Source organism: Microchirus variegatus, assembly GCF_963457635.1.
Source record: "Microchirus variegatus genome assembly, chromosome: 6".
Taxonomy (NCBI): domain Eukaryota; kingdom Metazoa; phylum Chordata; class Actinopteri; order Pleuronectiformes; family Soleidae; genus Microchirus; species Microchirus variegatus.
The window spans coordinates 17,839,511-17,863,811 of record NC_139807.1 but is presented as its reverse complement, the minus strand read 5'-3'; the positions used below and the strand labels follow the sequence as shown (position 1 = coordinate 17,863,811).

The following is a 24,301-nucleotide window of genomic DNA, read 5'->3' as shown; positions in this document are numbered from 1 at the left end:
CTTTTTAATATATTTCGTAAATAGTCACATTAACTGATCAACCTTTTCTAGTCAAATGAATAAATGAAAAGTCATGACCATCCCTTGTACAGTGTCTATGAATTTATCGGCACACACTAATCCTCACATCCTGGGTCTTAAAAGTTGTTGACGATCTACCGGCAGCGAGTGAATGGGTATGAAAGATGAGTGATATGGAAATGCGCAGTGTGAGTGAATGCGAGTGAATGGGAGAATGACAAAACTGTAGTGCAAGCAGCTTTGAGTGGACTAGAAAAGGACTATATAAATACAAACCATTTACTTTCTTGTTTGTGTGTTGTCTTGTTGGTTTGTTTTGAATTGTGGGAATGGGGTTTAACAGGTATAATGTTGCACAGAACCTTGAGAAGGATGAGGAGGTAGTTTTGAGGACATGGTGAATAGATGATAGAGGTTGGATGTATGGATGATTCCTCCCACTCCTGTGTGTCTTAACCTCCTACATGTGTATGTGTGTGTGTTCGCATACATTATTCCAATTTGCAGAGACCTACATCTTATTTGAACACCTCACCCCCACTTTCTCCCACAAAAATGTAAATGAACTCCTGGTTTCAGAGAAGTGGCAGATACTGTGTTGTCTGTTCTTGTTTGTCTCGTGCTGCTCTGTCACAGTGAAATGATGCAAACATGTTAACAAGTGGACATGACAGGTGTTTTATCATCAGCTTTTCTGAGGAGACAAAATCAGTAACACTGGAAGATTTTCACATACGTTTTCGATCCCGTTGTTTGTGTGCTTTATTTTGCTTGGTAGCATTTTATTGTTGATTATTTAATCGAATTCATTCGCAGACTATGAGGCGCTTTGCAACTTGCTTTTGAAACATGCTACACAAACAAAGCTTATTATTCCAAGGATAATTTGTCATTTTATGTATAAATGTCAAATCTGTACCTTGGCAACTAGAGTTGCCCCTTCCACATTGAAAATCTCTTTTCCACATATGGTACATTGTTATTAGATTACAGTTTCCATGATTTCCTTAGTGTCTCCTGCAGAATATAAAAAAGCGAGCTGGCTGCTCATTGTCCCAAAGAAAATAGTTTGTTATGCCAGATTAAAGGGAGTAAAGACTGAATTCTTAGCCATAGTATTAAAGGATCATGTAAGTGATCCATGTGTTAAATGTGATTTGCACACACAATGATTCCTGTGAGAGAACACAAGCAGTTGCTTAAATACAGGTTCAGCAGACATGGAGTGACATTAGCATTTGTTTCAAGTCTTGTTTCTGTATCCTCTACTGTTCTAGCTCTTTCTTTATCTCACTGCTCCACTATGCTCACAAACTAGAGTCACCAACGTTGTCCATCTGCTGTTTGGTGCAGGGAAGGTAGTGTGCAGTGGGTTTAACCATGTTTTTTTCACTGAAAAGATTTGACTAAAATAGGTCGATTTATGGCACTTTAACGTTGCGTGATAGCTTTCAGGTGTTCACTGACTGATGCGGCTTTTAGGGTTTGAGATACAGGAAGTACATGGAGGTGAGTCAAAACGAGATGAAATGATGGCTCTCGTTCTGACGTATCTGGCGTCTTATTCAAGAAAATACCACAGTTGCAGGCAAATTATCCTAAAATAATCTATATATTTCTTTGGTATCATGAAGGGAGAGACAGAGAGAGGGAGAGAGATGAAGATTGGTGATGTCAAGATGATTCACTTTGGTGTGATGTTGTGTTTTGAGTCTGTGACATGACCCAGAATGTGGGAAAGGGCTTTAAGGATGTGCTGCTTATTAAAATAATACCCAAATCCTACTTACATAACTGTAAGCTGTTTGCTTCATTTTGGTTCTACTTTTACTGTGTATATACATATATATAGATATAGATATAAATATATTTAAACCACCATTTATGTCCACTTTCTAGCTAGCTTGTCTGTAAGACATTCGAGGGAATTGGCGGTGGCTGTTAGCATCCATTATCACTTTTTCCATGCTTGTCAAAAGCACATGTCACTTGACATTAAGAGCAGTTACTTTGACATATCATGGACGGCGACATCCATTTTTGCAATTTTTGTTGTCTCTTTTTGGCGTCGGTGCAGGAAATCCTACCTGTCAAAGTTTGATGTGTTTGGTTGTTGTGTATATCCAGCACATCACCAGGCAGTTGTGAAAGGCTGAATAGACCTGGAGTGTGTGCAGTAGTTCAGAGGTCTACAGTCAGTCAGGTTTCAATGTGGATTTATCGATTAGGTTTTCATGTCACATAATGCCAACATTTATGAGACATACACAGGGATAGAGACCTTCAGTGTCCTTATATAAATACACAAATCTTAAAGGAATACTTCACTGATCTGTATTTAGCTTTGTGTTACTAGAATAGGGGTAGAATTTTTGAAAAATTGTGCTTCCCAACCTCAGTTTCCCCTGAGTTGAGAAGCATCTTCATTCTTTTCCTTTGTCACGTGCCCACCAGTGACATTTGGTCCTGTTAGCGTAACTGTTAGCAACGATCAAAGATGGCAGACACACTGTTTACATTCTGGGAATGAGGTCCCGTCCCCCTATGGGTGGGTCTAAAAAGTGTGGAGTTAAAGTTGCAGTTTCAAGGCTCGGACCAAGTGGTACTGGTGGGCACATAACAACAAAAAAAAGAAGATATTTCAACAATTCTGCCCCTATTCGAGTATTACAAAGCTAAATGCAAATCGGTGAAGTATTCCTTTAACTTTTTTCTTTATCTTCTGCTCATTTATGAGGAGTAAATGGGAGAAGCAATGTTACAAGGAGCTCTGGGCTGGTACAACAGCATCAGGCACTTCTCATCTCTACAACTGTGTGTGTGTTCCAGGTATTACTCATGCTATGAGGACCTAGATCTGTTTACACAGTCACATTATGGGGACTCCTTATTGGGACAAAAATAAAACCCCCATAATGTACATTACTATATTTTAGGGTGAAGACATGTTTTTAAAGTGATGCTGAGGTCAGGGTTTGGATTAGGCCAGCAGTAATTACGGGTCAGGTTAGAGTAAGTCTCCGGGAAATAAATGTAATAAATGTAGTCAATGCAATGTCCTCTGAAGTCATGGAAACCTGTGTGTGTGTATGCATGTGTGTGTGTGTGTGTGTGTGTGTGTGTGTGTGTGGTACTAGTTGTTGAGTTGCTTTAGCTTCTCTATGTGTTGCCTACACTGATGTGAGTGATGTAACATGTTGTAGTTTGAGAGTGGAATGATGAAGCACATATGCAGACTGACCTGGTGCCTCAACCTGACAGCCTGCAAGACACACACACACACACACACACACACACACACACACACACACACTGTAATGGATTAGTTGAATGTCTTAAGTTAATTGCAATAATGTACGCTTTGATTTTCTCCCTCTCTCTCTGTCTGTCTCTCTCCCTCTGTCCAGCCTCTGCTCCTAAGCTCCGGCTGATGCGTGGCCAGTCTCTGGTAGAAGGGGACAAGCTGTACTTGAAGTGCGAGGCGTCGGGGAATCCCAGCCCTTCCTTCCGCTGGTACAAAGATGGACACGAGCTTCAGAGAGGCAGAGACCTCAAAATAAAGACCAACAAGTGAGTCTATCACGTTCATAGTTAGCCTCCACACTCAGGTCAACAATAAGTTTCAGATATTCAGAAATCGTCAGATGACTGGTTCTTCAAATGTGATGCTTTAGGTCTTAAGGATTCAGCTTTTTTCTGTTTTTTTTACTAAACCGTGTACGTGCTGTTTGCCTTCCATAAAACTTTACACATCTGCAATGAGTAAACAAGGCAAATATGCATTGTCTGTGTATGATAATAACAGTATTATTAACACAAATCACATCCTCATTTGTACCTTTGAGTGAATGATATTTGAGTGCCTCACTGTTTTGGTGTTATGGCCTGCACATTTCACAGCTTTGTTGTTTTTAGCTACAGCTTTTGCACATTTTTTTTTCAGTACAACACCCACATGATCAAATGTACACTGGGAAAGTCATTGTTTGCTGTAATCTCTCCTGCTCCACTTTGGCCATGAAGTGATACCTTCCTGGAACAGCCTCACTGTAAGACATGTGAGCCAAACTCCTCTGTGTAGTACGTACATTAAAGCCCAATCCAGTGTGTGTGTTTTTTTTTGTTTTTCTTTGTAAAAAGAGAAGATATCAGGAATCTTTTGGCATTATTTATCAATAATTCCATAGGTTTTCAGCATAATGTAAATCAAGTTATCTGAGAGAGAGAGAGGTGGACTTCTGTCCCTCCTCTGTGCTGAAAAAATAAAAAGGAAAGGGAGGGATAATCAGACAAAATTAAACATGCCAATATCAGCAGGGAGTTAGAGCGATTGCCTCAGTTTATCTGTTACATGTGACAAGAGTGTGTTTGTCGGTGTGCAGTTTGCAGTATGCTTTTTGCATCATGTTGTATTAATATGGACTAGATGTGTGCAAACAAAGCTATATCTGACATGCAGTCTCCTATAAATTGTTTGAAATGTGCAAGTGAAATCAAATCTTATTTCAAGTTGCGATATATTCTGTATTAACCCATGGCTACAAAATGAACAAAGCATGTATTCAAATCTTGAAATTTATTTTCTGATTAACTGTCATTTTCTCCTGAAAAGAGTCTGGAGTGATTCTGTCCCTCTTTTAGGTGGCTGTCTTCTGTCCTTTAAATAAACAACGTGGGTTGTGATTTCTTAGTTCCTACACTACAGGGTAAAAGCCGTGTCTTAGCCTCTTAATACTTGTCCACTATATTAACTTTGCTGGCCAATCACAATAAACATTTGTCCATAACCATCACTTTCTTGCTTCTCCGGGCTGGAAATGAAAATTCAATTTCTTTTCCCAGTCAGAGAGGGCTATGGTGCTTTCTTAACACAATAATACATGACAGTGTCTTTTTATCTGCTCTGTGTCGCCCTCTCTCTCTTTCTCTCCACTCTCTCTCTCTCTCTCTCTCTCTCTCTCTCTCTCTCTCTCTCTCTCTCTCTCTCTCTCTCTCTCTCTCTCTCTCTCTCTCTCTCTCTCTCTCTCTCTCTCTCTCTCTCTCTCTCTCTGTTTCACTGAAGAAAAAACTCAAAGGTGCAAATCAGTCGTGTCCGTGTGGAAGACTCTGGCAACTACACCTGTGTGGCTGAAAACTCACTCGGACAAGAAAACACCACGAGTATAATCAGCGTGCAGATCCGTGAGAACATCTATGTGTCTGTCTGTCTGTCTGTCTGTCTGTCTGTCTGTGTTAAACAAGGTTACCATTAAGCTAACCTACTTTATTATTGTACGTCAATATGAATTTTTCAAAGGTCCGGTGTGTAAGAATTAGTGATATAAGCATTCATTTTAAAACACAAAACACACGCTCTGACTCTATCACCAAGTCTATTCTAAGGCTATGATATGTAATAGCAATTATCCACCTACACAAACGCACTTGTGGGTACTATTTTTAATTTCTGCCAATAAACTGTCCTAAATGTTACACACTGGACCTTTAATACTTCATTCTTAAGCATCACTTCTTTACATATTTAGAGTCTTTTCGTGAGAGATTCTCTGTCCGTATCCTAACATCCAGTGGGTGTGTCTACTCTTGTTCTGGTCAGTAAAATTTGATCACTCTATATTTTAACGAAGACATGAGACTTGTTATTACAGGTGTGTACTCGATGTGTGGGAAGAAGTGTAGCCAACTGTACCCGGCTCTTTCCACTCATTTAACCCAGAAGTGGAGACTAGATAGATTTGTCCTCATTTGGATATTCACCACATTTGGAATGTCTGTGTCAGTACTATAGTAAAAGTGTTGTAGTATATGAACGCCACGATGTGACATCTTTGTTTTTGTTTGTCCTCTTCTAGTGACCACCACCACCCCGTCTGCAGGTGTGAGTCATGCGAGGCGCTGCAACGAGACGGAGAAGACCTACTGCGTCAACGGTGGAGACTGTTACTTCATACATGGTATTAACCAGCTGTCCTGCAAGTAAGTGTGTTGCTCACTGAGTCCCCCCCCCTCAGTCATCACTGTGTAGTTGCTCCCCCTGTCTCTCCTCCCTCCCTCTCTTCCTCTATCTTTCTCAGACACTCTGTCACTGGTCACTGCACTACCTTGTCTTCTGTTCTGTTCCCTGATCAGCCGCAACATCCAAAACAGATACCTGCTTTGTGTGTTGTGGCTGATCAGTGTACACCTTCTGTCCACCTGGACACTGCGCGTCATATCTAATAGGTTGTTATTATCAAAGTATTGACTCTGACATTATGTCTGCATGCATTCAAAGTATGTTGAGTCCAAGAGGATTGCTGTAGTTTACAGTGAGTGAGGTTTGCTAAGTTGTCACAGCACCTCACAAAATGCTTGTGGTAAGCAAAAGTAATCAAAAAGTGTGGAAATTCTGTCACGTTGCTTAGAAGAACAAGGCTGGTGTGAAAAGTTGAAATTGTATACAAGGTGTCGTCTGTGTTGTCGGTCACTCTGTTGGCATGTGATCACAAAATGCTCAGAATGCTGAGGACACATAGTGAAGCAAAGTTAGCAGAGAACTGTGTTGAATTTGTATTATTCATCTTATTCAATTATAGTAACACAGTTAAATATTACTTATTAATTTGAATTATATATTAATTATATTCACGAAAATGTCTCAATATCATACTTTTTGTCAATGGCACCCTGTATTATTTTATTTTATTTTTTATTCTACGGACCTTCTGTGAGTCTGCAATAAAGACTGAATTGAATATCACTAGCTAGCTAACTAACTAGCTTTGTAGCTATGCTTGTCTCCTAGCATCCATAGTCAAATCATTGTCACCTGTGTGTGACGCTATATTTTCTGTATCATTTGCTAAATGGTCTGATAATTTTAATGGATAAGATATTATTTTTCATTTTAATTGCGTCTTTTCACTTTAGACTATTCTCTTTTCTGATAAACATTAAGCTAAGAGTCTTTTACGCAACATTTACGCTACATTTACACTTTAAAGCTTCACTGTTTTGTTTGAAGGTGGAGTTAGCTATGAGATGTTAGTTGAATAAACTAAAGTTGCTAATGTTGTGAAAATTATGGTGATATTGTTGATGCTGGCCATGTCCGCCAATGTTGGGTACACATTGGTAATTTTGAGAATAACTGTGCCGCGTTCGTGTCTCAACACATTTTTCCAAAAGTTCAGATTTCTGGATATCTTAATTTTGAGTTGACAAGTTCCATTTTGATGCAGCTTTAGACACGGAGAGTAACGACAGTGGCAGAAAGTAGTTCAAAGCGTCCAGATGAAGGTGACCCTGCAGTTTGATAACCTAAGAAACCCTTCTCCTCCTGGACTCATTTTAATATCATGTTTGTTTTCATAGTGTGTTTTCCCTTAGCCATGGTCAATAACAACGTGTGTGTGTGTGACCATGTTTTTGTCACATGCTCAGTTTTGCAGTTTTTGAAATGTTCTTAGTGCTTTTGCTGTAAAAGACATGACTGTGTTCTAAAGAAAGATTCCGGACTGCTCATGCATACCCTCTAGTTCTTTTTCTCAACATTATAGTGAGTTTTTCCTCAGTCGCTTCGGTGCATATCTCATATTATTTTCCAAAGAGTTTTACTACAAACAGCACCACATAATCATTTACCTGCAAAAATGAAGGCTTCTTGCTCAAAATTGTTAGTTTATTTCTCCAAAGTAAACATTTAAGTCAGTTTAAAGTCAAGTATGGGTGAGATTTGGATGGCCCCGATTGAAAATGAAACTTTTTCTGTGTGGCACATCAGTTTCAGCAGTACACCACTACTGGGTATACTTCGTGAGTCATTGATAGCTAGAGATTGGATGGGATTTGCATTTCCATTTAACATATTTGTTGTTTTGTCAACAAATTATACTGCTTTTCCATTGTAATACAGAAAATAATAGCTTTGGTTTACAGTATTTACTTTACATGAAAGGTTTAATAGAATCCTCCTGTTGAAATGTACAGTATAGTACAGTACAGTACAGTACAGTACAGGATAGTATATAAAAATATACCTGACAGAATATGACGAACATATAGATAATATATATAACAATATAACAAATGTGTTCAACTATTTTTGCGTGTAATGACTTATACCCTGATCAATGCCTGGATGTTTTGGGGTTCAGAGACTAAGTTTTGTTCATGATGATTATTATGATTGTGGAGATTGAACAAGTAGTTCTGAGAATTTTGCATTTAAACCTCATTGTTTACAACAGGAGTGCAAAAATAGGAATGAATGTATCATATATAATCATATAAGGGAATATGATATCATATTAATAATTACTTGGTTACATTGCCTAGGGTAGTACACATTAAGTTGTACAGTATAGCTTTTAGCTCGATGCATTGTTGTAAAATGCAAACTGATCCTGCCTCTGAGGCGCTAGTTTAGCGCTGTGAGCAAGTTTTTTGTTTCCCACTCAGTGAAGTGTGTGTATTTTAGATTAGAGGTTGTAATCTTTCACTTCCAGCCTGACATACATACTGGGTCATTTTGTAGATGTGTAGCAAACATTTCCTCTGACAGTGTGGATAGCAGATGGCGCGCATATTCGTGTACGATCAAGAGCTTTGCTGTTACGTTTCTGTACAACTGTATATATCTGCTAGAAATGCATCTGCAGATGAGCACTCTGAAATTTCACCCACCCTCCTCTCTCTCTCTCTTGCTCTCTCAATATTTCTATCCCTTTCTTTCCACTCCCCTCTCCCTCTCTCTCATTCTCCTAATTTCTCTCTATCGCTCATCTGATGTACCTTCCGGTCACTGGTGAAGGATAAATCTGGATTTTCTTCATGGTGCTGACAAGCAGAAAACTTTGTTCGAGAGGGTGCATACAAGCACTGTGAGCTGTGTACAGAGAAATTTAGGGGGCACAAAATGTCCAGGATTGTACCGGCTTCTGTGCACGACATATTTAACACATTTAATGGCAGGCTAGTTGGAGGGTAGCAGCAGACCAGTCAGCCGTTTCTGTAGAGTTACTGCAGCTTCTCAGCTCTGTCATCCTTTGTTGACCTGTCTGTTGAGGCCGGTGGATAACAGCATGTAAATAAGACTGCTGTCTGTAGACTGCCTGTGTTGCTTGTTCACTTCTGAAATATGTAGATGTCCCTCTCACACTCGCGCACATGAGGAAAACTCACAAATCTGCGCAGCAGCTGCAAATCAGTGCACTGCATAAAACTGGCAGGCAGGAGTAATTTTTAGTCTCCCTGAAATTTGAGGTGGTATTTGCAAGCTCTTTGAGGAGCTACACAGGAGCAAAATAGAGTGTGTAGGTTAAAATGGGGATCAACACATAATCATTCTTACTGGTTCGCTGTTTACGAGTTTAAGCTTGGTGTGTCTTGCTTATTCACTGTTGAGCTCAACCTGTGTTAAAGTTTCTGTGAGGCATTGCAGAGCGTTCCTCTGTAAAACCTGAGCTCCTCTGTAAACTCGAGTCTGGCAGCTCCGAGGAAAGCAGCAGCTCTAGGTTGAAATGCCAAAGTCCCCCTCTTGAATCAATAACTTCATTTAATCTAATCTAATCTACAAAATGCCATGAGTTCAGGCTAGTAATGTCCATTGACATGAGTGTTTTTTTTCCTCTTAAATTTGATGAGTCTTTGTATAATGAATGAATCACAGGCTTTGCCTACGTTCACCTGGCTGGAGCAAAAACGTGTGCTGGCTTTTTTTTCCACTTCTTCTCATTTTTGAGACAGAGAAGCAATAGTTTGAGAAAAGGAAAGCAAAAACATCACAGGCAGATACAGAAAGGGAGAGATGACGGGAGACGAGAAGAACAGAGAGAGACGGAAAGAGGGAGGGAGAGAAAGAAAGAGAAGAGGCAAAAGAGAAAAGAAATGATATACAGTAAAAGCTATATCAGCATAGGGCTGCTTCTGCTCTCTCTCTCTTCCTCTCCCTCCCTCTCTCTGCTCTATTTATAACTCTATGGGAAATTGCTGAGTGGGCTCTTCTGAGGGTTTTTGCTGTAATTGATTCAAAATGCAAGTTGTCTCTTTAGTAGTGTGAAAGAGGAGGAAAGGATACCCAGCTTGCTGTATGGAGAGTATACTGAGGGTCCTTGTCTTTTAAACTGGACAAACATTTTGACCAGATATGAAATCACTGTAATGAATCCAGTTTGGCTTTTTGAAGAATGGCTGAGAGTTGCCAGAGCTTTTGTTTCCCTAACAATAACTGTAATGGGGCACCACACATAATGCCATTACACTTTGGTTAATCAGTTGTTGGGATTCATCTATAGTGTAATGTGCTCTGCAGTTGAGTTATCTGTACATACCAGTTTTTCATTTGACTGCAGTGAAAGCTGCTCTACCATCAGTTACAGCAGATAAGTGAATAAATCAATTATGCCTGGCTGGGGAAAAAAACACGACACTCATATAATTATTATTACACACAATTCACGACATGTCATACTCTATAACTCTCTCTCTCAAAAAAATATTTATTTTATTTTAAGGACTTCATTTGAAGATGAGGTCATGTAGTGTTTTTATTTAATATGAATTCAAATCAATAGAAACTCAAATCCTGCAAAGTAATAGGAGTAAGTGAAGCAACATTACTGCGGTGGTTCCTCCCCTCAGTTTGAGATCAAGCTCCCCAGAGAATGTGCAGTTTTCTTCTTCAACCTGCCTTTGTGTTTAGCACAGTTTAGCGTTTCTGTTCACCTGCTCCAGCAGTTGAGATAAAAGTCAACTTTGTAAACAAACAAAACTGACAGTGAAATAAGTACTTCTCTCTACGACTGTGCTGGGCGAGCAGGGGACCGACAGGTTCAACCTTTTTGTATTATTTCTGCGCCATAATATCAGTTTTTCACACTTCGTAGATGCATCAGTATATTATACAGTACTTCACTTGAAACAAGGTGTGGCAGTATTGAAGCATTCTTTTAAAGTTTTTCTGGCTATTATCACAACAGTTGTTTAATTTTATTTAAAGGGGACATATTATACAAAATCAACTTTTTAATCATTTAACTCCTTATATTTGGGACCATGGAGGCCCTATCAGTCGGCAGTGTGTTTGAAGTGTGAAAAAGATGACTCACTCATGTTTTGTGGTCCTCCTCAGTCTAAGTACAGGAGATAAAACACACAATGTTGACTTCTGCACTCATTGGGACATCACAATGCGCTAAATTCCTGGAATTGTTGTCTTGCAGAGCTCCGCTTTGTCTGTAAAACACAAGAGAGTGCTGGCGAGGGAAACAGTATTTGAAAACCAGAAGTCTGCGAAAAGTTCTATTCTTGGCTCCACAGTGCAGCACAGAGTCCTACACAAACTTCCAGCCTCAGAGGATTTATCTGTCCAGTGGATACATTATCGTTATATATTACGGCAATAGGGCTGTAATCAACCAAATAACTCTTGGTCGACTAAAGCCCTGAAATTTCGACCAAAAATCGACTAATCGACGGGGGGTACTTTGTGGGTGCGGCTCTTTTATTTTGAAATGACCCACACCCGCAAAGTACCTGTGCGGCTGCGGCTCTTTTATTTTGAAAAGACCCGCAGCCGCGGCTGGAGTTTAACAGAGTCTGACGGCTCTGACAGCGTTTTGCATTACGTTCATCTGCGCAATATCATAGCCCGTGATATCAGAAAATAACTAGTAATATCAGCATAATAACTGTTGAGGAATACAGAGCGACACTGAAGAGCGAGACTGAACAGCGCCGCTTCACGGCTGAGACACAAATAGACCGCGGGACGCTGCTGCTGTTACGAGCGGGTGCGTCTGCAGTTATAAAACCAATGAACGATTAATAGACTAAAACATTGAAATATGCTAATGATTCTGATATGTTCATACTCAAAACGGACGGAGCAACCTTAGCTTAGCGTTTTTAAATGATATGTCATGTTTGTAGTAGCGCTGTGAAAAGCAAACTGTTGCTTGCAAAGTTTGCATTTCACTTTTTTCTACTAAAAAATGCTGCCACACTGCTGATGTTTGACATGGATGTGACAGGAGGACTGACTGTAGCCTAACATAAAAAGCTAAAATTTCACGTCTAATTAATGACAACGCTAATCTGTCTGACTGTCCTCATGAGCCACGGAGTGACAACAACTCACTGGGCTGGACTAAACCAAAATAGTGGAAAACAAGGGGGGTGTTCTCTGATGACAGGCTGTTACCTGTGAAGCACGGATTCTATAAAACACCCCTATTAGCATGTGTTACTTTCCTCCTAATGAAATTCACCATAAAAAAATGAGTCGACCAATCACAATTTTGGTCGAGCCAGAGCATGTCGACCAATTAGTCGACCAGTTGACTTTGACTTTACAGCCCTATAAGGCAATGTGCATGCTAGAGCCTGCACATGATCACTTTTCGAAATGCTGTGAGCTCCCAGTAGCCTCTATGGCTGATGTCATTTCCTGTCCCTTAAGTTTTGTTTTACTTTTTTTTTTTTTTTTTTAAGGTGGACCATTAAGGTGGACCTAAAGAGATACTAAACCGAGCGTTCTGATCAGGGATGTTTTGGCAGGGTGATTGAACTGCTGTGGTGCTTAATCCGTATGGTGTTTTGACCAAAGCATGTCACAGACATGTTCATTAGGACACCAGGGAGCGAGTTTAACTTTGAGAAATGGGGAATAATATTACCCCTTGAAGATTTGAATTGTGTTTTACTTACTATTCACAATGTGTCTGTATCAGTAATGGAGGCCACTACCTAATTGATAATCTCCAAGTTGCTGTCACTGTCAACACCAGGCAGTAAATTACTGCAACCTGCCATTGCAGTAATGGCAGCTCCACTAGATGGCGGAAAAACACAAATACATCTCAGAATTTGTCAATAAGGTTAAAAAAAAGTACCAATATTTTGGACTGGACCAAAGTGTGTATCCATTTTATATTGCTATGACACCTTAAATACAGACTGCCCTTTTAACACAGACTATTTATTTACATATATATAATATTTTTTCTGCACTGTTTTTACTGTTTATGTTGTCTTTTAACATGTTCTTTTGACTGTGACATGTGGCTGCTGCTATACGAGAGATGCAGCCAAACAGAATTTCGTTGTATTCTTGTACAATAATAATTGTAGTTTCTTAATCTTAATCTTAATCTGGAGGTCACTACTAGTAAATTACAATGTTGTGGCTTTGATGGCTGAGGCCAAAGCATGAATTATATTTATCCCGCGGTATCACTCACGGCTTACCCCCAAGAGGCAACCGATGGTGACTTCACCCATAAGAATCTGAACTCCCATTTTGAAGCCTATTTGATGATAGCAGCTAGTGGCTGTTCATATTCTTATTTTCTGGTCGGCTTCAGGAGGAAAGCACAAGACTCATCCATTTTTATATGTGTCCTATGCTTGGCACCAGAAACAAAACACACACACACACGCACGCACGCACATACACACACACACACACACACACACACACATACACACACACACACACACTGCAGCTGCATGTAATCTGGTTCTCAAATCCCAGAAATAACAAAAACCTACTCCAACCATTTTTATGCTCACACAATGTGGACAGCTGTGTGTGTGTGTGTGTTTGTATTTGTTGCCTCTTTAGTACATTTTCTGGGATCAGCACTGACCTAATTTCTGAGGAACTGGTGAAGTTTAGGGCTAAGATTCAAATTGTGGTTAGGGTTAGGTAATAATAACTGGTGATGGCTCAGGTTTGGAATAAGACTTTGTGTAGAGACTCACCAAATGAATGAAAGGATAACTGTGTGAACCTGTGTGTTTTCTTTTACATTTTCTTAATTTGTGAATCACGGCTACATGTGTCCAACAACAAAACAGAAGGTTGGTTTGGGAGGCACTTCCTTCATTGGGTCAATATTTTTTTTTCCCGAGGCTTCCACAACAAACACACAAATGTAATGACGTTGTTTCCAGTGGAGCGCACATCGATGCAGCTGCATCAGCAAACAATGTACGCTCTTTTGATTCTGCTGGATTGTTGTTCCTGAAATTTTATCGTCCTACCTCAAGCCACATTCAAAACCAACCTGATAGCACATTTTTATTATCATTAGCACGCTTGATAATAAGATGATTAATTTACCATGTTATTCATGTCAAGTATTTTAAAGGCATATTAAAGCTTCTCTAATCGATATCTTTATATTAGCAGTGGATCAAACCCATAGAGATGTATCACGTGTCTCTGCAGCTTCAGTTAGCGCTGCAGAACATCGCTCAGTCATTCATGGTTTGAAATATGCAGGTCTGGGGTGTAAGATTTAGTGACATCTAATGGTGAAACTGCAGATTGCAATAAACAGAGGTCATCCCTCCCTTTTTCAAGCGTGTCAGGAAACCACATGGTCTTCACATAGCGGAGAGGATGTTGTCTTTTGTTTGTGTAGCAAGTTTCTACTCCTCTAAGTCCTCACGACCTGTAGCTTAATCTGTATAAGAAATATGTATTTCACATTAAAATAGTAAGGTTTTTCTAACCATATTGATATTTTTATTGGATTAAGAAATGGACAAAATGAATGTTTATAATCTACCGTAGGGCTATGTGTTTATTGTGTGTGTGAGAGAGGGAGATAGAGAGGGATAGAGATTAGCGACTGTATGATTGACCCCTCCTATTTCCTGCATCACCATCTCGTGACTCTCATGAGTGTGATGATGTCTCAGCTGAAGCAGTGATGTCATATTGATGGCAGTGATGTCACGGTATGCAGGTCATCTCTCTCTCTCTCTCTCTGTAGTTGGTGGATTGTGCTGTTTCTAATCTTTCACCTCTCTGCTCTCTTATGTCTCCCTCCTCCCCCTCCTCTCTCTCCCCCCTCCCCTCTGTCTTGTGCACTTCTCCTCCTCTCTTTCCTCTTGTTTTATCCTCTCTCTTTTCCCTCTGTATCTTTAACACCCCCCCTCCTCCCCCTATGTGTCTTGTTTTCCCTCCATCAGGTGTCCCAATGACTATACGGGGGACCGCTGTCAAAACTCCGTCATGGCCAGTTTCTACAGTATGTCCATTTGCTCTTGTCTGTCTCCTTCCCACTGACGTATGGCATGCTACGCTACATTGGAGGGGTTGGATGGAGAGCGCAATGATGTGTGTGTTTGTATGTATGCGTGTTTGCAATCCTGTTATGTTCTTTGGATCAGTTAATATATGTGTGTGAGAGTGTGAGTTTGCATGCCTCTGTGTCCACCCCCTCCTCTCCCTGTCTCCCCTGGTTCCTCTGTGGTTCTCCTCTGGTAAATAGAACAAGGTATTTTACCATTAACACATGAGGTTTTACAGAGTGTGTCCATGTAAAGTCTCACAACAACAAAAAGCTGTTAAAATCATCAATAAGTGCTATTATTTTCTCTTACTTATTAAGATTCAGTATTTTTAGGATTTAAATGACTTGCAAAAATCTATCTTGCTTGACCCCAGAGAACTACACAAAGGAAATGGAGGAGACAGAGTAGTCACACAATACACATTGCAGGAGGTTAAAGTTATTTTATTTGTAGATGGTCCATTGGTGTTGCTTCATTTTCCCACTGTAAAAAACGATGTGGATAGAAACTGTAGTACGAGGTTGTAAATCTTTATCGTGCACCCTTCATAAACAAAGAGAAACCAAATATTTTATTGATTTTACTTTTTGGAGTCAGAGCAGGAGTGACAAGTAAAGGCTTTAAATGTAACTTTGAACAGATGCCAGTCATCACTAAACTACACTGTTTCCAAAAGTGAATGAGATTAAGATTTACAGTACATTTCAAGTCTGTATAATGACGTTTGAAAGCGTTATTCATAGAGAGCCAGTATTTATTGACTTTCTTGATATCCTATCAGTGTAATCAGTGTAATCAGTGTAATCTGTGCTGAATTCAAAGATCACAGTAAAACCCACACAAAAAATGATTTTCACTCTGAGCATCCATGGATCATCTGACAACTCCTCTCACTGTGGCATGTAGCTAAATGCTGCTTGAAACTATTCAGGATTGACCTCTAATATGTTCAAAAAGTCACACATTATGCTCCTTATCTCTGTGTGATTGAATTAAAGGACTAGTTCAACATTTTTTTTAAATGAAACATCCACTTTTGGTAGTGTAGTGATGAGAAAAAAGAAGAAAACAAAAAGCAGTCTATCTATCTATCTATCTATCTATCTATCTATCTATCTATCTATCTATCTATCTATCTATCTATCTATCTATCTATCTATCTATCTATCTATCTATCTATCTATCTATCTATCTATCTATCTATCTATCTATCTATCTATCTATCTATCTATCTCAGAGCCATGTTGCCTTCTTTTATGCTAAGCTAGACAAACTATATGAAGAATTGTCAAAATGTCAGGCTATTCCTTTAAATCATAGTGATACAGAGGGAGCGTATGTTGTGTTTTCTGCTGCGGTCACATGGGCAGCGACACTGAACACAACACAGGCTGTCATGTGAAGCCCTGTCTGTTGAGAAGAACACGTTCAGGTCGTTGTCCACGTGATCACATGCAGAAGACACAGAGGACAGGAAATGATGCTGTAATGAGCTGAAATGTGTTCATGGGTTAAACATTACTGCTTTATGCCATGTTTCTTGTTTTGCTGTTTGTCTCTTGTGGAAGACTCCACACTGATCAATGTCCAAATGAAAACCAATGACATGTTGTATGTCTTTAGATCTCACACTTGTATGTATACTTTATTTTTGACCCCACCATCCTGCCTTGTCTACATGCTGAAATCTGTCTGTGTGACGTCGTGCTTTTATTTTTGCATTATGATGCTCTTTCAGTCAGTCGGAGGAACATCTTCTTTCGTTCTGAATCTGTATCGATTTGTCACTTGCTTGCTTTTTTCTCGTGATACAGACACAAAGCGCTGTCAAAACCCTAGAGCATGGGAGGTTAGCGTGGACAGGAGATTGGCTGACTTTCCCGCTCGTTACAGCCAGTAATGCATGCAAAAACCATGGAAATTGGGAATGCTGAGATGATTTCTCTGTAAATCATGTGAAAGGTTATAATAGCTGTATGCAGCAGTAGTGGGAAAAGTGCTATAGAAGAGGTATGCTGTAATCAATATAAAGGCACACAACTGCCATTAGTCAAACGAGTTACAGCACCCACCCCCATTTGCTGTGCCAGCCTCATCGACTATACTGTGTTTTTATGTTGGAAAGTAACTCACTGCTTTTTATCTTTTGTTGTCTTGTTTTTTTTTTTTTCCTTCCTTTTGTCTTGATTTTTTATTTTTGTATTTCTGTCCAATGTTGTTTACTACAGAAATGAGGTCTAGTAAATATAGCAGTAAGTGATGTGGCTTTTTGTCTTGCTGTCTTTGTCCGTCTGTCTCTGTCTCTGCATGCTTTTTTCCTGCCTGCTCGCTTCTCTTTCCTTCTGTCTTTGGTTCATTTTCTCCCTTCGCTTTTGATTTGGTTTGATTTAAGTTTTTGTTTCCTGTCATTTCTGGGGGTCACAGAGCTGAGGCTGTCTGAATTGTCTGTCTGTTACTGGACAGTACACATGTCAATCACTATGACTGACAGCACTGATTAACTTATATCCTGGTTCAGCCGTGTGCAGGACATGAAAGTAACCGCTCCAAAGTGGACATTACACCTGACCCTATCTGTCTCTTTCCTTTTACCATGACTACTTTCTGTGCTGGCAGAGATTCTCAGAATTGAATTTAAGGGTATGCAACATTATTATTCATTTTGCTGTGCTTAAAGGGTTTGCCAAGATCCTCTCACAGTCACACATTATTGTGCCATCTCCTTTTCTTAAACCAACAACGAGGTCTCTTTCAACCTGTCCCTCTTTTTCTCCTGCCCACTAACCTGGTGTTAAGACATGTAACCCCCCCCCCCTCTCTTTTACACACTCTTCTTATAGTCTGTCAAATTCTGAAAAACACATACTGAAAAGTGAAGGATAACCATTAATGAAACACATTGCAATTAAGCTTGTGTTCATTTGAACACAGAGTAAGTTACCTTCCTTTGTCTTAAAATCAAAGAATATTTCACATCATTAATGAAAACAGGTTTCTGGCTCCGAGCTTTGGCAACGTGCACATTGGCTTCAGCAGCCTGTCGAATAAAAACATGCAAGCTGCGAGTATTTTTGCAACGCTTTGCCAAAAGTCAGCAAAAGGCCTGACCACATTCAGTAGTCTGTCCATATTACTCTGTCCATGATTGACTCGGTGTCAGAGTGGAGAGCTTGTCTGTCCTATATCATGATTACTGGTGGCTCCTCTGTGCCAGCGAGCTCTCCTTCCCATTTCCCTTTGCCTTTCTGTATCAGTAGCCTGTGACACACACACAATGCCGGGCCAAAGCTCTCGTAGGCTTGTCAATCCCGAAAGAGGCCCTTTATTTATACTCCCCCCCCCCCCCAGCCCCCTTCCGCTCTTTCAGTGGCGTGTCTAGAGCATATTTAGGGAGAGTAAAGGGAAAGGTGATGAGGTGGTGAATTGGGTAAAGGGGACATGTTTGATCTAGTGAATCTGTTCACAAAACAAACAGATGCACATATAGGATCCACAGATAGATGCATAAGTAGTTTTCATTTGTTCACTAATGGGTGGCTAAGGAACACTAGAAGTGAAGGTACAAAAACCTTTATATTCTGTTTTTTTGTTAATAAAGGGACAAAGTCAGGCTTTGATTGGTAAGGATCCCCTTCTCCCTGGACTTTCCTTCTGGACACGCCCCTGCTCTCCTTTTCTCCACACCTTTCCCCCCTCTGCTCCCTCTTGTCCTTTTTCTGCTCCTTCTTCCTCACCACTTTGCTTTTCCTCCTTTTATTCTCCCCTCTTCCCCTCGTGTTCCGTTCTGTCTGTTGCTTCCTCTGTCGTTGTGTCATGGGCTTGCCATTCTGACACAGTGTTACGCCACAGCGGGCCCCAAAATCTGAGTTAACTGCAGTAAACCTGTTTGAATTCAAACCCAGTCTTATCTACATAAAAGACAACTTAAATAATTTCATGGTGTGAATATACAGCAGTTTAGTTCAATAACTGTATATGGAAGAAAATACATCGTCTTTGATGTTACTTTTTTGCACATAAACAACTCAGATTTTGGTTAAAGGGCTAAAACAACTAAATTAATACATTAAAAAGGTAACTTACTGCCACATTGAAATCCTGTTTTTGCTGATAGCTAGTGATTCCACTCCCAGGACAAGGTGACATCACTATAAAGTGTGCTTACAACTTTAGCCGAGAAGATGTGCGATGTCAGAAATGCTTGTTGTGATCAGAGTTGATGTTTAACCTGAAAACCTTTAACCAGAGAGCACAGCAACAGCTTTTTTTCAGTTGCTATTTCATCGAAAACAAATGATTAATGAAAGATTTAAACCTCACTCATGGTGTCCATTTAAATTGAACTCAAAAAGGCCAAGGCACAACTACAAATGATTCTGTTTATACTGTAGTGTTTGTTCCCACATTATCCAATATGGCTGCCATAGCGTTATCACCCGTATTGATTTTTTTGTGAAAATTTGAACTTGATAACTTGCCAAAACTAGGATCTGCCCCATCATATTTATATCAAAAATATAGATATCAACATTTGATTTCAACTAATGAGGAAATAAATCCAGACTTCACGTTCTGTGAATATCAAACTTATATCTCAGCCCAAGGCCACTGTGGCGGTAATACTTAAAACAACAAAAACCCTCTTTTTCTTTTTTTTTTTCATGTGAGTGACTTGTCTTCCTTTTTCATCCATACTGGCATGATGCATTCAGATCCCAGCCAGAGCCATCTGTAGCATCACATCCCCATGACCATTGTAAAATCACTGGTATAGGGACAGCAGGAAGTCTATGTCAGGATGTAGGTTTACATCTCTACTTCTCATCGTAAAATTTCTGAGTTTGTAGAATTGCACTTGTGACATAGTAGCACTGTATGACTGTAGTATAGTTAAATCTGACAGACATGTGACATAGCAGAGCAAGAACAGTCGTAGCGGCAGCACAGGGAATGGGATGGCAGCAGATGATAGTGAGAGAACTGTTTCTGTAGTTTGCTGTCAATGGAGAAACACTCATGCTGTTTTTTTATGTATGTGTGTATTTATTTTGTCTGTGTGTCTGCTTTACGTGATTGCGTGTGTGGACGTGAATGTGTGTTTGCACGTGTGTGTGTGTGTGTGTGTGTGTACGTGTGTACGTGTCTCCATCCACAGAGGCTGAGGAGCTCTACCAGCGGCGGGTGCTGACGATCACAGGCATCTGTGTGGCGTTGTTGGTGGTTGGCATCGTTTGTGTGGTGGCCTACTGCAAAACCAAGTATGTGTCTTTAAAGTAAAGATAAGTCATAAAAGGCTCAAAGTCTTCAAAATAAAAAAGTGGTGAGAGAAGACATGTCCACATCTTTAAGTATAGGTGCCATGACAGTAATCCAAATCAGTATTTCCAAAGTAAAAGTCCTTACGCTGAAGAAAATGCCCCCTCTAAGTTATTGTTATTAATTATTAGTTCCCTCCTTTTTACTACTTTAGGTTGTGAAACATGTTCAACCAATATTTGAAATACTCATAGTTTGCTGTATTGGTTTCCAAGAAAAACCTGGAGCAGTGTTATATGATTTTTGTTGGAAGAAAGAAGAAACAGAGTTTAAATCATTACCTTTTTATTTTAGGTAACTGAAAACCTGAGAGGCTTAGAAAGATTAGGAGAAAAAACGCTGGAGAAATAAATACAATATTTTCTTCCTGAAAATGTTTGGAGTACAAGTAGCATTAAATAAAGTACCTCAAAACTACTAAAGATACTTTACAACTCGTATTTAAAAAAAAAATGTATTACTTGGTTGACCTGCATCCAAAAATACAAATACATACTAACTCATACAAATGCCACAAACATGGTTTATCAAAGTTTATCAGCATTAAGGAGGAAAATAAAATAAAAAAAGCAATATCAGTAGTCTGTCCAATCTGTCTGTAGATTGGTTAATTTCCAGATCACTTATTGTTCCTTCATCATTATCATCCATACAGAAAGCAGAGGAAGAAGATGCAGAGTCACCTACACCAGAACCAGAATCAGTGTGTGGAGCAACCCAACCGTATGCTGGCCAACGGGCCCAACCATCCTGGACCTGGTCCTGAGGAGATCCCCATGGATGATGTGAGTCCTAACAGTCGAAAGTAGAGATCATCTGTTTGGTCTAAGTGATTGAATGGAAGGAAAATCTTAGGCATAACGGCTCTGGTTATTGTTTTATACTAACGAGGAACGGGAATAATGTTAGCAATTATCAACTTTTTTTTATAAGAGATGTACATTTAGTATTAAGCTGGTGTCAAATTTGGGGGCAGTTGCTAAGCTATATCATAGAGATTTTAGAGACTGATTCTGTTTTAGCCTCTGGGAACTACCAATAACAATAGAACAGTTGCAACTCATTTACTATTGTATTTTAGCCAGCACAAATATTCTTAATTTATTCTCAGCCAAAATATAAAAATAAAAAATACCAAATACCACCTACAATATAAAGAAATATTCAAGGGGCCCCATCATGGAATAGTTTAACCATGTAGATTGTTTGATTGTGAAATAATGCACTACTATTTCAGATTACAAATCTAAAATTAATTTACCGTGTACTGTACTTTATAAAGCCTTTTGTAAAAAAAATATATGTAAAAAAATAGGTCTACATACTGTGTAGTATGATAATTGGATTTTAGAAGCACTGAATTACCAGTCAGAACGTAAATAAGTTACATTTTGAAAGGCAGATACACCAGATTCACCAGTGCCTTTAATTAAATATGTCGTATATGTAGGGTTTTGATAACCAAGTGTTGGTACAGTGTCAGCATGAATGCTGAGGCAGAGACAGAAGTAGAAGACAGCCAAACTAGATGTAAATTTAATCCAAACAAACGACAGGAAGACTCGGCTGGTTCATGTGTCCTTAGGTAGGGATACTGTCTTCAGCTTTGTCACTTTGATTTAACTCTGCCAAGCAAGCTCTATTAGCCCTAAGAGCAGTTTTGTGTAAATAAAACTCTGATCCTCTGACAACAGTTGGAAATATGGTGGTACGGCGCTGACAGATGTTACAGATAAAACCTACCGTCCTGTGTGATACATAAAAGCCACGAGTCAGCATAATGTCCGCAGTTAGGAGACAGAAGTGATGAAATAGTTGCTATTGATAGGCTACATTATCAACACTGACTTCGCAGCACATGCCGATGCGTGCACCGCAGAAAGCCGGACACTCACTCTCACTGATAACATGGCTGCGGATTTTAGCCTCTTAACAAAAGACTCACCTGATAAAAAATCTACCCCTACAGTCTATAATATCTTCAGAATAGAATATATCACTGCTTATTCTCCCCTCATGGAGTCCATTGAGAAAAAGAGGACATTACATCACAGCACACAGGAAGTGTTAACCCAGTGCTGCCTCCCAACAAGAAGTTTATATATATATTATCCTGTGATTTTGCTGTTTGATATTCATATTGTCAAACTCACTAAATAAGACAGTCGTAGAGCAGCAGCTCCTGTGTTCCCATGAGCTAAAAATGCTGATTTACTCTTTAGATTTGGGTGTAAGCGGGCGAGATCTATTATGTTACTATATGTGCTCCGTGTTTTTGTAATGATGACAATTAGAGGGTTATAAACGTATCGAAAATGTGTTTTTCCATGTGCCGATTGCAGTACATCTCTAAGAGCGTCCCCACGACAGAGTGTGTGATCAGCCACGGAGCTGAGGGCGCAGGCAACTACGCCGGCAGCCGAATGTCGACCCGCTCCCACCACTCTACCACTGCCTCACACGCATCAAGGTGATAAAACACACATGCACTCACAGACGCACATCAAAACAAGCATGAGTGCATGTACTGTAATACATATTTATCTTTAAACAAGGTCTTACAAGCTCCATTTTGATTCAGTATCCCTAGTATTTTGGTGGTGGGAAAAACTGTGTAATATTAATGGGGTCATGGGGGACAATGTCTGAAATCAGTGGGAATTCACCTCTGCAACACAGATGAGACTTTTTCAGGTGGAGTACACAACTTTGCCACTAGAGGGCACAAGAGTAACTTTACAAAACATGGAAAGATGAGCTCCTGAAGCGACAGGCACACCCACTGCTGTTGCTATAAACCCTGATTATAGTGATAGTGGGGGGATTCCACCTTTGTGACCACACTGGATATTGTCTCTAAGTTGGCAAAGGTGATGCTGTTGTGCTACACTTTCAAAAAAATCAAATCAAAAAGTCAATATGGTTCAGTGTAAATGAATGTGCTGTACAAATCAACTTTAGCTTTACTTTGACTGCTTTATTGTGTATTCTTCCCAGCTGGTTGTTATTCAGGTCATATTTTAATGAATCATATGACCCTGTGTTTCTATGTAACATTTATGCCAATATCTGATATGACGTTACATGTGGGAGTGTTTGGGTTGATAACTGATATATACACGGTTTCCCCTGCGCCCAACTGCAGAGGTCATTTAGTCTCTTCTGTAGTGAAATTAACATAATATTTTGCTTACTCAAAATAGTTGCAGAGGGCACCAGCACAAAAGTCAAGGAGGTTGCAGCCTATGTTGCAGTCAATAGTCATATGGCCAGATCTTGTGTTTGCATATGTGTTATATTGTGCTGATAATATCATGCATCCTTAATTAGAATGTCAACAAGACTACTGTTAAAAACTACAAACTCCAACACTGTTTAAATCCATAGAAAAACGTATTTCTATTCACAGAAACATCATTTTGTCACCTTTTAATGTCCCTGTCTGCTTTACTATCTCTGCTATAACGTTTGGGTCAAACCTTTGAAACGTTACAGTGAGGAAGGAAATGTATGAGGACTACTATTTAGCCAGTGTGTTGCCTTCAATTTTGTTTTTGTTTTATTGTGTATATTAGTCACTCACGGGTCACGACTATTCATTGCTGTTTGCTGCGTGTTCTGCCATCAAAGCTCTTCCTGAGTTCTCAGAAACAGATACCGTATTTTCCGGACTATAAGTGCACCAGTTAAAAATGCATAATGAAGAACAAAAAAACATATATAAGTCGCACTGGACTATAAGTCACATTTTTTTCTCACAATGTCAAACGTGAGGGGGACCTTGTCCATGTTAATAATATGATCCGGCGTCGTGTGTGCTCAATTACTTGCTTTTCATGAAACTCACTCGACCATGGCTTGGAAGTCTGCTGGCAGTTTTTGGGAAATCGTTGTATGT

General features: G+C 39.6%; 1 protein-coding gene across 1 annotated transcript in view; it reads left to right on the top strand.

The window, feature by feature from the left end:
* The window catches only part of nrg2b (neuregulin 2b), a gene marked incomplete at both ends in the record, with an annotated part of 58,390 nt that overhangs the window by 21,320 nt on the left and 12,769 nt on the right, over positions 1-24,301 (top strand). Inside the window, 9 exons of the mRNA XM_083891783.1 lie at positions 3,429-3,591; positions 5,084-5,202; positions 5,874-5,997; positions 14,983-15,041; positions 17,316-17,339; positions 17,704-17,727; positions 20,243-20,345; positions 21,059-21,182; positions 22,746-22,873. Coding sequence (XP_083747909.1) covers positions 3,429-3,591; positions 5,084-5,202; positions 5,874-5,997; positions 14,983-15,041; positions 17,316-17,339; positions 17,704-17,727; positions 20,243-20,345; positions 21,059-21,182; positions 22,746-22,873 — 868 coding nt within the window. The remainder of the gene's footprint in view (positions 1-3,428; positions 3,592-5,083; positions 5,203-5,873; positions 5,998-14,982; positions 15,042-17,315; positions 17,340-17,703; positions 17,728-20,242; positions 20,346-21,058; positions 21,183-22,745; positions 22,874-24,301) is intronic.